This window comes from Saccostrea cucullata, unplaced genomic scaffold, assembly GCF_032062105.1.
Source record: "Saccostrea cucullata isolate Sc308-1 unplaced genomic scaffold, CSIRO_AGI_Scuc_v1 ctg1874, whole genome shotgun sequence".
Lineage (NCBI taxonomy): Eukaryota > Metazoa > Mollusca > Bivalvia > Ostreida > Ostreidae > Saccostrea > Saccostrea cuccullata.
In genome coordinates, this window is record NW_026941583.1 from 122,876 (window position 1) to 133,833 (window position 10,958).

General features: G+C 34.0%; 1 protein-coding gene and 1 long non-coding RNA gene across 2 annotated transcripts; both read left to right on the top strand.

The window, feature by feature from the left end:
- The first annotated feature begins 3,705 nt into the window (after nt 1–3,705).
- LOC134258109 (uncharacterized) lies at nt 3,706–6,019 on the top strand. Its single transcript, XR_009990077.1, has 3 exons — nt 3,706–3,811; nt 5,504–5,575; nt 5,999–6,019. It is a non-coding gene; the product is annotated as an uncharacterized LOC134258109 (long non-coding RNA).
- Nucleotide 6,020: 1 nt separating this feature from the next.
- On the top strand, nt 6,021–8,339 carry LOC134258114 (uncharacterized; the record flags this gene model as incomplete). Its single annotated transcript, XM_062740666.1, has 3 exons — nt 6,021–6,099; nt 7,690–7,912; nt 8,237–8,339. Coding segments are annotated over 3 exons (405 nt in total), but the record flags the coding sequence as incomplete, so codon positions are not given.
- Nucleotides 8,340–10,958: the final 2,619 nt, after the last annotated feature.

Genomic DNA, 10,958 nt, shown 5'->3' on the forward strand with positions numbered 1-10,958 from the left:
TACTTAAATGTTAAATCTGTGATAAATACAAAGTAATCTTGAATTCGATCTTGTACTGAGCATGCTGAATACCGGTAGAATGATTTCACATTAAAACTAATAGATATTTTGAAACTAAAAGTGAATCAAATACAACAAGCAAATTCAAAGAATTGTGGTCCCCCGCTTTCGGTATCTTTGTGGGCAAGATATCATTTTTAGGGTCAAGGTCAATAGGTCAAAGTTTTTGGTATCCCATGAAAGGTCTTGCCATAAAGAATACATATATTTCAAATATGAAAGTCCTAGTTTCTACCGTTCAAAAGTTGTGACCAAGGTTAACGTTTTTAAAAAGTAGTTAAAACTCCAAGGTCAAGGTCAAAGGGTCAAAGTTCTTGGCATGCAATAAAAGGTCTTCTCACAAGGATTACATACGTGAAGTACGAAAGCCCTAGCCCTTACCGTTTAAAAGTTATGTTTAAGGTTAAAGTTTTTTCAGAAGTAAGTAAATCTCCAAGGTCAAGGTCCAAAGGTCAAAGTTGTTGGTATCCAACGAAAAGTGTTGCCTCAAAGAATATATGTGTGAAATATAAAAGTCCTTGTGTCTACCGTTCAAAAGTTGTGACCAAGGTTATAATTTTTAAAAAGTAGTTAAAACTCCAAGGTCAAGGTCAAAAGGTCAAAGTTCTTGGAATCCAATGACAGGTCTTTTAGAATAAAATATGTAAAGTATAAAAGCCGTAGCCCTTACCGTTCAAATATTATGGTCAAGGATATAGTTTTTTCATAAGTACGTAAATATCCAAGGTCAAGGTCAAAAGGTCAAAGTTGTTGGTATTCATTGAAAGGTCTTGTCACAAAGAATAATAATGTGAAATATGAAAGTCCTAGTACCTAACATTCAAAAGTTATGGCCAAAGTAAAAGTTTGGAATTTTTTAGTAAAAGTAGTTTAAACTCCAAGGTCGAGTCACAAAAGGTCAAATTTGTGGTACCCAAAAGAAAGGTCTTATCACAAGGAATACACATATGAAATATGAAAATTATAGCTCCACTTAATCAAAAGTTATGGGCAAGGTTAAAGTTTTTGTGACGGACAGACTGACGGACCGACGGACAGACAGACGGACCAATCGGCAGGGTATGCTTACTTATCCATTGCCCCTTATTGTCCCTCGCTTTCGCGAAAGCGAGGGGGACAGAAAATTCTATATTACATGTATGATTAAGGAAGAACGCTATTATCATTTTTATATAATAATAATTTTACGCTAGACAAACAGGTAGGAGGATGTAAGTCACGATTTTAACGGTCAGAAATGAAATGAAATTTTATGAAGATTGATAATTTGTTTCACGGATCCTATTTAAATTGATTTCATTGTGTGTTTATTCTAAATATTATATTGCATTATTTACCTGTCTATAGTGCATGTATTACAATGTATCCCTGCATAACCTATAGCGTGAATTAAATTTACAGATGTGCAAGGTATCTTTTGAGTTAATTTTCAAATTAATTTGAAAAGCGGGGCAGTGGGGGCAGAGGGATTGAGGAGGGCGGGGGGGGGGGGATATGAAATTTTTTTTTTATTTAATATGCGAATAGATTAATGTTATTAAAAGAATTTCTAATCATTTCTTTTGTAGAGGGTGGGAATAAGGGCAGGGGTGGTCATATAAGTCAGATTATTTTGTATTTTGAATTTTCATTATAAAAATTATCAGCTGAAGAGAATATATGTAATACCACGTTCTTAATCTTGCATCTTTTATTCTCGTTTATTTTCAAAGTATGCCAAATGCTTTTCATGTGGAATCGTCCTATTTTTGGTATTAATTTTCACGAAATTGAGCTTTGAGCTTTAAAATCTAAGTCCTTTGCTCGTGAACTTCGCAGTGACTCAGTTCCAACTCTAGGACGACTACCGGTGTTTGTCTATTGAGAGTGACCATATCTGAAGCAATAGCGGAAATAGACTCTCTCTTCCATCGCCAACTCGCTATCGTCACCGTACAATTGTCATATACGGTGAGTTAATACACACAGACGATTTAATGAAAATTCTCATTATTTGTCAAACTTGTTTTATGATTCAGTTAGATAGCTATGCTCTCTTGAAACTCTCTTGAAACTTAATCAAGGTTAGTATACTAATATTTTTTTTTGTTTGAAATCGATGTTGACATGTGATTGTAAATATGTGTGAAGATGATACTATAATCATGAAATTTGTTCTTTTTTTTAATTTGATGTTAATTCTGTGGCTATTGTTACATGTATGAGCATGATGAAGAAACCATTTATTGAATGTAAATGAGTGCACAGTCCAAGGGTGCTTGTATTAGGGTGGAATGGGATGGGGGGTGTTGTAGAAAATCATACTGGTCATATAATTCATGCATGTGAATATAATTATTGTATAAGGTCTTTAAAATGTATATGTACGTTCTCTTTTCCCACAAGGGCTTTTAATTTGCCAGTAAACTAAATGAATTGAAGTAAACTGCGTTGAAAATAATTAAGGAAGTTTGAAATTAAAAAGGTCGAACTGCTACACCCATCGCGAACTTTGTTTGGGTAGAGTTCATAATTTATAAATATGATACATGCATATATGCAATGTATGTATTATAAATGATGTATACAGGTAACCATGAAAAATTCTAATGAGGAAGAAGGATATGGAGATAACGAACGGTATTCAGTCTCAAAGTCCATAAAACGATACAAAATAAGAGTAGAGCAAACACGGACCCCCGAAACATCAGAGGTGGGATCAGGTGCCATGGAGGAGTGAGCATTCCCTGCCGACCGGTCACACCCGCCGTGTGCTCCTTGTCATCAATCAGGAAAATGGAAAAAATCCGCCGTCAATTCAGTGTATAAATAACGGACTAACAATTAGTACGATAAACGTTATTTAGTCAAAAATTGACTTAATGATAAATTGTATTTGCTGACAAGTACATTGTATCGACCATCAAGAACTTACGAAATGATGACTTTATAAAGAGGAACTGCTCCTGTTTCATCAACTTGCTTGTCAATAATTTACCTCGTTTTAGAAATTGTTCATACGTAAAGCATACTCTTGTGTATCGAATCAACTGAAGCTCAAGTCCATACTTAATTATTAAGGGGGCATGGACACAGTTTCAACTGATTTTTTAAACCAATTTGAATGTTTACAATTCCTAACAAAGGCAATTCTAATGATCAGCAGTTTCAAAAATTTGAACATCATTTGTTGATTTACAATGAGAGATACAGAAATTAAAATTCTTCATGATGTAAACAAGGATCGTAAAAATATTTTTTTTTAAATCTTTTTATTTATAAAAAAAAATTTCATCAGTATTATTCATCCATACTGTAATATTATATATGATTCAAACTGAATAAAATCAGATCCTTGATCCGCTCCTTTAATTGCTTTTTAATTGTCGCTACTCGAGATAGGTACAGATCGAGGAAATGATTTTAATCAAAGTGGGTTGTGTTCATGTGTTCATGTTTTAGAGCATAATTAAAGGTCTCTTGTTCAAAGAGACTGGGTTGTATCTAATTGTGTTTTCATTGTTTTCTAGAAAATCATCATGATTTATTGTTCAATAAGAGAATGGTTTGTATCTACGTGATTGTGATCTGTTTTATAGAGTATCACCATGACCTACTTTTCAATAAGAAAATGGTTTGTATCTATGTGATTGTGTTTTGTTTTATAGAGTATCACAATGACCTACTTTTCAATGAGACTGGTGATGGTATGCGGGATTATCGGGATCGTATCCGCCCTGGAGGGTGACAATGTCTGTACACGTTCTGTTGCGTATGTATATATGTGCACATATAGGACCATATTTTCATGCACCTTGTTTCAGGGAGGTGAGGGGGGGGGGTGCAATCCCCTGACCTTACTTGGATAATAATGAATTGCAGCTAAATTGAAATGAAAAACATTCTTGAAATCTGTTTTTTCTACACCTCCTACAATCGAGATGGACAAAATTATTTTATCGAATAGCGGAGAGTTACCCTTTTTTGCCGTTGAATCAAAAGAGAGAGAGAGAGGGGGGGGGGGGGGGTTCGTCTTGTATGTCTGTTTGTCTGTCTGTCTGTAGTAAAACTCAACCTAGCCTTTAACTCTTGCCCTTTGAAGTATTAGTGTGTACGAGTATCACTTCAGTCAACGTGCCACTCAATGCGCAGCACTGTTAAGGCTAGAAAAAGGGGGGGTGGGCCTAATTTATACGGGAAATGTTTACTGTGACGTCACACCAAAAATATGACTTTTATGCATTCCTCATATTACTCAAAAATGAAATAATTTGCAACTTTAAACTGTATTAGCATAATAAACAACAATAAAACTTATCAATGCATTAACAAAAGTCGCTAGTTAAATCCCATACAGCTGGTTTTAAACAAATTACCGATCTCGATGAACTTGTCAATCATGACGTCATTTTGGTATGGCGTATTTTATGTGCTGTGAGAGGCAGATTTAGGATTTTTTAAACAATGAAAAATGCGTTTTATTATAAAACAGAGTATCATTTACAGGGTTTTAATAGGCCAATAATACCAATGTAGATCCTTTGTTTAGTGCGATTAATCATTAACAATCGAAAGAATGTATGTAGATAATTCTGTCGCGTTTTTATGTTCAGGTTAGGTATATTTTAAATCGAGGTGCCTCATTAAATCGCTCTTTCGCAAGGGCATACAATAAATAAATTTTGACCATTTTTTGAATATATAGATAGAGGATATGTTCCTTAACTTGAAAAGTGCTGCTGCTTTCTTTCAGTCGAGAGCATGACTTTAAAAGTACACAAAATACTTGGTAAAAGTCATACATATTTCGACATGGGTATATTAACTCGAAATTTTAACTAATAAAAATGCGAATTCTATTTAAAGCAGCAGCACTTTCCAGAAAGTACAAAGTATGCAGAAACAAATGGTAACTTAATTTTTTTATTTCAACTAGGGTATGCCCTTGCGATATTGAAATTTGTTTATGACCTCCATTCCGTGTACCCACTATGCATTCTCCACGTGACTGTCCATCGATAGGACTAAACTCCATACAGTACAGAGTAGGTTGTAGTATGCTATATCCCTAAGTATTTAAGTTCTATGATAATAAAACAGCTGAATAAAAATAAATTCAGTTTTAAAAACAATGTCCGTTTTTGCACTTCTGTTTTCCCTTGATTTCTCGTAGTAAGCCTTAACAATGCTGCGTGTCTGTGTTACCATCGGGGGCATAGAATTCACAAAAACATCTTGTATGGCTTATAGACTCTCGTCAACATAATTTACTTACCCCTTTCCCCACAATTTAAAATGCAATAGTACATGCTTGCAACCACATATACTTTTTTATATATTTTTCATATATTCTAAAATATTGAAACTACATATACATGTTTTAAATCGAGAAACAAAAAGTACTGAATGTTCATTAATATTTTTTCAACTGATAAAAAGTGAAAATTAAATTTTATTATTTCAGTCAGAAAGTTTCGTACATAGAGACAAGAAGGGTATCTAAACAAAGATGCAGCACCCCTACCGATTGTAAAACGTAAGTGTCAAAGTTCACCTGATACTACTGTAAGACGTGAGTTTTACTTTAAAATACAACATCTAACAATTCAAAGGCGTGAATCAATATTAATTCAAATACTAAATTCCATCTGCTGTATTATTAAGAAAATTGATGTGCTTGAAATGGCCGGTTTACGGTAGCTATAGTTAATCACATTTTACGTCCATTAGTTAAGTAACCATTTACTAGTAGATGACGCTACATAGTAAAATTCATGACTGGATACATGTATTCATAACGCGAAATAGTACCAGAGGAGAGAAATGGCATCTTATGGCACTAACGTACATTTGGAATATGTTTGAATCAGATATTAACTCAATCAAAGGATTTATTTCTCAGTTTGAATTTAACAACTTAATCATAGCATTGTACTTGAATAAAAAATCACCTTTTTAGTGTCTATTCACTGCAAAAAGTCATAGAGTTCCGGATTACGTACGCCATACAGAGATACTGCTGTCCGGGCTTTATACAGGAAGGGAATCGCTGTGTATTAAGTAAGTTCTCACTGTATCTCTCAAACAACGAAGTGTATCGAAGGAGTTTAATCTTAGTAATGAAATTTTAGCATTCGTAACAACCATTTTAAACGTTTAGTGCTTTTTAGAAAAGGAATACAAAGCATAGGCGCTCCACATATAATTCTGTAAATGACGTGTGATAAGCATATATATAGGTCTACCCCTCTATACTAGGTTATTTTATAGTATAGAGGGGTAACCTATATATATATATATATATATATATATATATATATATATATATATATATATATATATATATATACTTCTCTTTCGTCTTTTACAGAATTACATGGGGAGCGCCTATGATACAAAGGTTTCATGTAATACAGGTGTAATATGTCTCGTTCGCATGTATTTATGAAGATAATACCTTTTATTGCGTACCAAACATTCTTCATGTCATGACCTTGATTTTGATGTGTAACATATTCTGAACAGAATGTGTTTGTGAAACACTGATGCCCCCGTATGTCAAGATAGCGAAGGTTAAATTTTCTCAAATGAAAATCAATATTGCAAAGAATTAAAGGCCATCTCACAAGAAATTCATATGTGAAGTACAAAACACTAGGAGCACCTGTTCAAAAGTTACGACCAAAGTTTAAAGTTTTTTAAAAGTAGGTCAAACTTCGGGGTCAAGGTCAAAGGGCCAATGTTGTTTGTTTCTAAAGAAAGGCCTTTACACAAGGATTACATAATTTATGTGAAATATGTAAGCCTTAACCTTAAAAGTTTTGGCCAAGGTTAAAGTTTTTTTAAGAAGTAGGTCATAGGGTCAAAGTTGTTTGTATACTAGTATAATGAAAAGTACAAAATTTTACATATGTGAAGTATGAAAGCCCTAGAACCATTCTTTTAAAAGTTCTTAAAAAGTAGATCAAACTCCTAGGTCAAGGTCAAAGGGTCAAAGTTGTTGTATCCAATGAAAGGTCTTGTCATATGAATGGCATGTGAAGCACATGTATGACATCCTTAGACCTTACATTTAAAAAGTTATGGCCAAGTTTAAAGGTTTTTTTTTAAGTTGGTCAATTTCCATGATAAAAGTCAAAACGTCCAAGTTTATGGTATCCAATAGAAGGCCTTTTCACAAAGAATACAGATGTGAAGTATGAAAATCTTATTACCAACTGTTCAAAAGTTATAAAAGTTTTGAATTTTGGTGTGAAAGTGTGTCAAACTCCAAGGCCCATGTCAAGGGTCAAAATTTGAGGTAACAAAAGAAAGTTCTAGTCACAAGGAATACACCTGTGAAATATGAAAGCCATAGCTCGACTCTGTCAAAATTTATGGACAATGTTAAAGTTTTTGCGGACCAACAGACAGACAGACTGACAGGGCAAAAACTATATATCCTAATCTTGGATTACAGGGAATAAAAATTTAAACCTTTTCTTTTGACACCAATCTAATTGACCTCCTGACCTTCACATTGGAGTAAGAAACAGTAACTGGACACATATGCATGCATGTTATTCTTTCTCATTTATAATCTTTCAAAATCTTAAACACAGTCAAAATATCCAAACAAAAACCATAATTATTTCTTTATATATATTTCAGTCACAACAACAACACCGTCCACAACATTAGCTCCAACTACAACACAAACGACAACCACGACAAACCCAGATGACGTAGGTGATCCTATAGAGGGCGCTTTAGAGGAAGCTGACGGAAATGGCGGCGCTCTGTCTGATGGAGCAGTCGTTGGAGTGGTGCTAGCTGTTATTTTTGTCATTGCTGCCGCACTTGTCGGTCTCATGTTCAAAATACGTAAAAATAAGTACGAATCTTGCTGATTGATTAGAAAAACTAAATTAACAGTGAAATATAAAAAGAAAAAAATTTATATATTGAAACGGATCAATTTATTTGTTTTATAATATATATAGAAATGTTCAGTATTTAAATTAAAGACCATATAGTGAATCGTACAGCTCAAACCTCTTTAAACATTTCTGATGTTTCATTTCCCCTCTTAATAATGAAACATACAAGAATGTGAATTTTAAAAAAATATATATATACATGTAGCTAAACAATGCATTTATATTTTTTCTAAAATATAATTTTAATAATTTGTTTAAAATATTGAATTTTGTTATAGGAAACAAGACAAGGAGGCAATAATCCAGTCCGAGATGTACCGAGGGCAGTCCCTCCATGAGAACGTGATGGACCCCGACCAGACATCAGGGGGGAGCCTTTGAAAACGACCTCTATAATCTCAATACAAACAAACCCCCTGAGGTATGCTTCATATTGAAACCTATAGAGGATTGTGTTTTATTGATATCACCAAGGATATATGAAGTTTTTTTGTGACAGACGGACAGACTGTGGATTCCGGGTCATGATAATTAAATTTGAAGCATTTAAAAACAAACAAATTATAATGTTTATACCGAATTTCCCTACACGGGTCTTTTTTTACACAAATCATCCATATCTATGCTCAACCATATAATTTTTCACTTAAGGTGGCTCATTACATGCACAGTTTATTTTAGATTTCAATACAGCACCACTTATAATGTAGATGTCAAATATCCAGATGGGGGTATTGATATCATAAATATTTTTATAGAATTTTTTAGTTTTTGTTTTATTTTAGTGAAATGTTTTATTTCAGGTTTATTATTCACAGAATTTCAGAACTTTCAGTGTCAAATGATGGACATCTTCTTAAGACAAGTACACACAGTGAAAATACCTCATAATACCTAATAATAATTTTATTAGAAAAAATAATTTTCTCCTAGAAAATTATTAATGTCATTATCTTTTTAATTTATGCATAAAACATTTTAAAAATGTGTTCTGAAGAGACAAGGAATGTATTTCAATGAATTACATGTGTCAAATTGAATGAAGAAAGTTTAAACGAAATGAAAAATCCAATTTAAAAAATATTTGGTATAAAAAGTCCACTTTCAAGAGTTATCTTTCCTAATTAACCAAGACTCAAAACACTATGGAACGTTTGACATTACATCTAAAATTCAGAATAACGCTTTAAATTGCCAGAGTATACATTTAAATCAATAGAACAAATATATAAATCAACACCAACACAGTAAATAGCGCAATTAAATAAAATTTTAATTTCAACAAGGTTGTAGATTTTAACTCGAATTTCCTCCATACATACATGTCAGTGATTGATAGAGTTCACTGCATGCATGGCTATGAAATTGACATTACTTGTTTGGCGAAGATTTGACTGTTGCTTTCTTTTGTTTCTGCCTAAAAGCAATTCTTCTTGGTTTATGCATAATGAATCCGTTACTTTGTTTTCACTGTTTACAACACCGCATGTTTCATCTATTTTTAAAGCGTTTTAAAGGTCAGGGTCATATTTAGAGGTAGCTATACAACTCGTCCCCTGAGCAAACCGGTCGGCACAATGGAGGTTTATTTTTTTGTGTAGTACGTCATCAAAAAGTGGTGTAATGAGCCTCCTTAAGAATATTAATATACATTCCATAAATTTCATTTAATCAAAGAAAACAAATTTAATAAATAAACACGCTCCATTCAAGGTGAATTAAAAAAAAAATACACAAGCTTTCTCCAATTTTCGTTTCGTTTCAGGAGTAACATCAACACCCGATATGTACGATCAGCTTCATTTTGTACGGGAACGCCGCAGACGAGGCAATCCACGATTACGAACGCCCCGTCAGGTCAAAAACTATCGGGGGCGGTGCGGGGGAGTACTACAGCAAAGCGATGATACCTAACCCTAGTTTTAAGTCCGAGGGACATCAGACAGTCAAGTATCAAAATAAAGGCGACGTATCAGGAAAAGTGAGAGTGTTCGAAAGGCTTGCGTCAAATCAATCAGATGATCAAACTTTTACCAACAAAATGCTTTATTCCGATGTCAGATACTGAAATAAAAATAAACATTTATGTTTTATCTTTTTTTGATTTGATGGTTCTGATTATTTTGTGTACTGAATTTTAACTGTCTAAAAAATAAAACGTGATTTTGAAAACGTCATGTGGGATAAGAGGTTTTTTGTCCTTAGTAGTATAAGGGGTCTAGCTAGGGGAAGATTCTGATTGGCTGAGAGAAATCACGTGATCAGTTCTGATTGGTGGAGGGGATAAGGGGGTCAACTGAGTGCAGTCCTAACCCTAATTCCCCCTAACCCTAACCCTAGCCCTAATCCCTAACCCCTCTAACCCTAGCCCCCTAGCCCTAACCCTAACCCTAACCCTAACCCTAGACCCTTACCCCCTAACCCTAACCCTAACTATCCCTATCCCCCTTAGCCCTAACTAACCCTAACCCTAACCCCCTAACCCTAACCCTAACTAACCCTAACCCCCTATCCCTATCCCTAACCCCTAACCCTAACCCCCTTAGCCCTCTAACCCTATCCCCTAACCTATCCCCTAAATACGGAGTTGTTTACACTGTGTTTACCCTATACGTTGGTTACGTTTTCTTATGGACACAGGTAAAAATGCGCCGTGTGCAAAACATTGCAAGAATGTGATTATGACGTCACACTACACTGTGTTTTTACATTATACACTATACGTTGGTACTACGTTTTGTTTATGCTAACTATACAGGTAAATACTTTGGGGCCGTGTGCAAAACATTTCAAGAATGTCATTATGACGTCATGACACCTGTCAATCAAAGCAGACGACAGAATTTCGCTTTGTCATCATGTCAAATCAATTCTTGTATGAAATGTTGACTATCTTGTATGAAAGTGACTGAAATTATGCTTTTAAATATGAATATTGACTCAAAATAATATAAGTTTCATACATGTTTCAAAGAAGAAAATAAACCCTTTAGGAAAGAA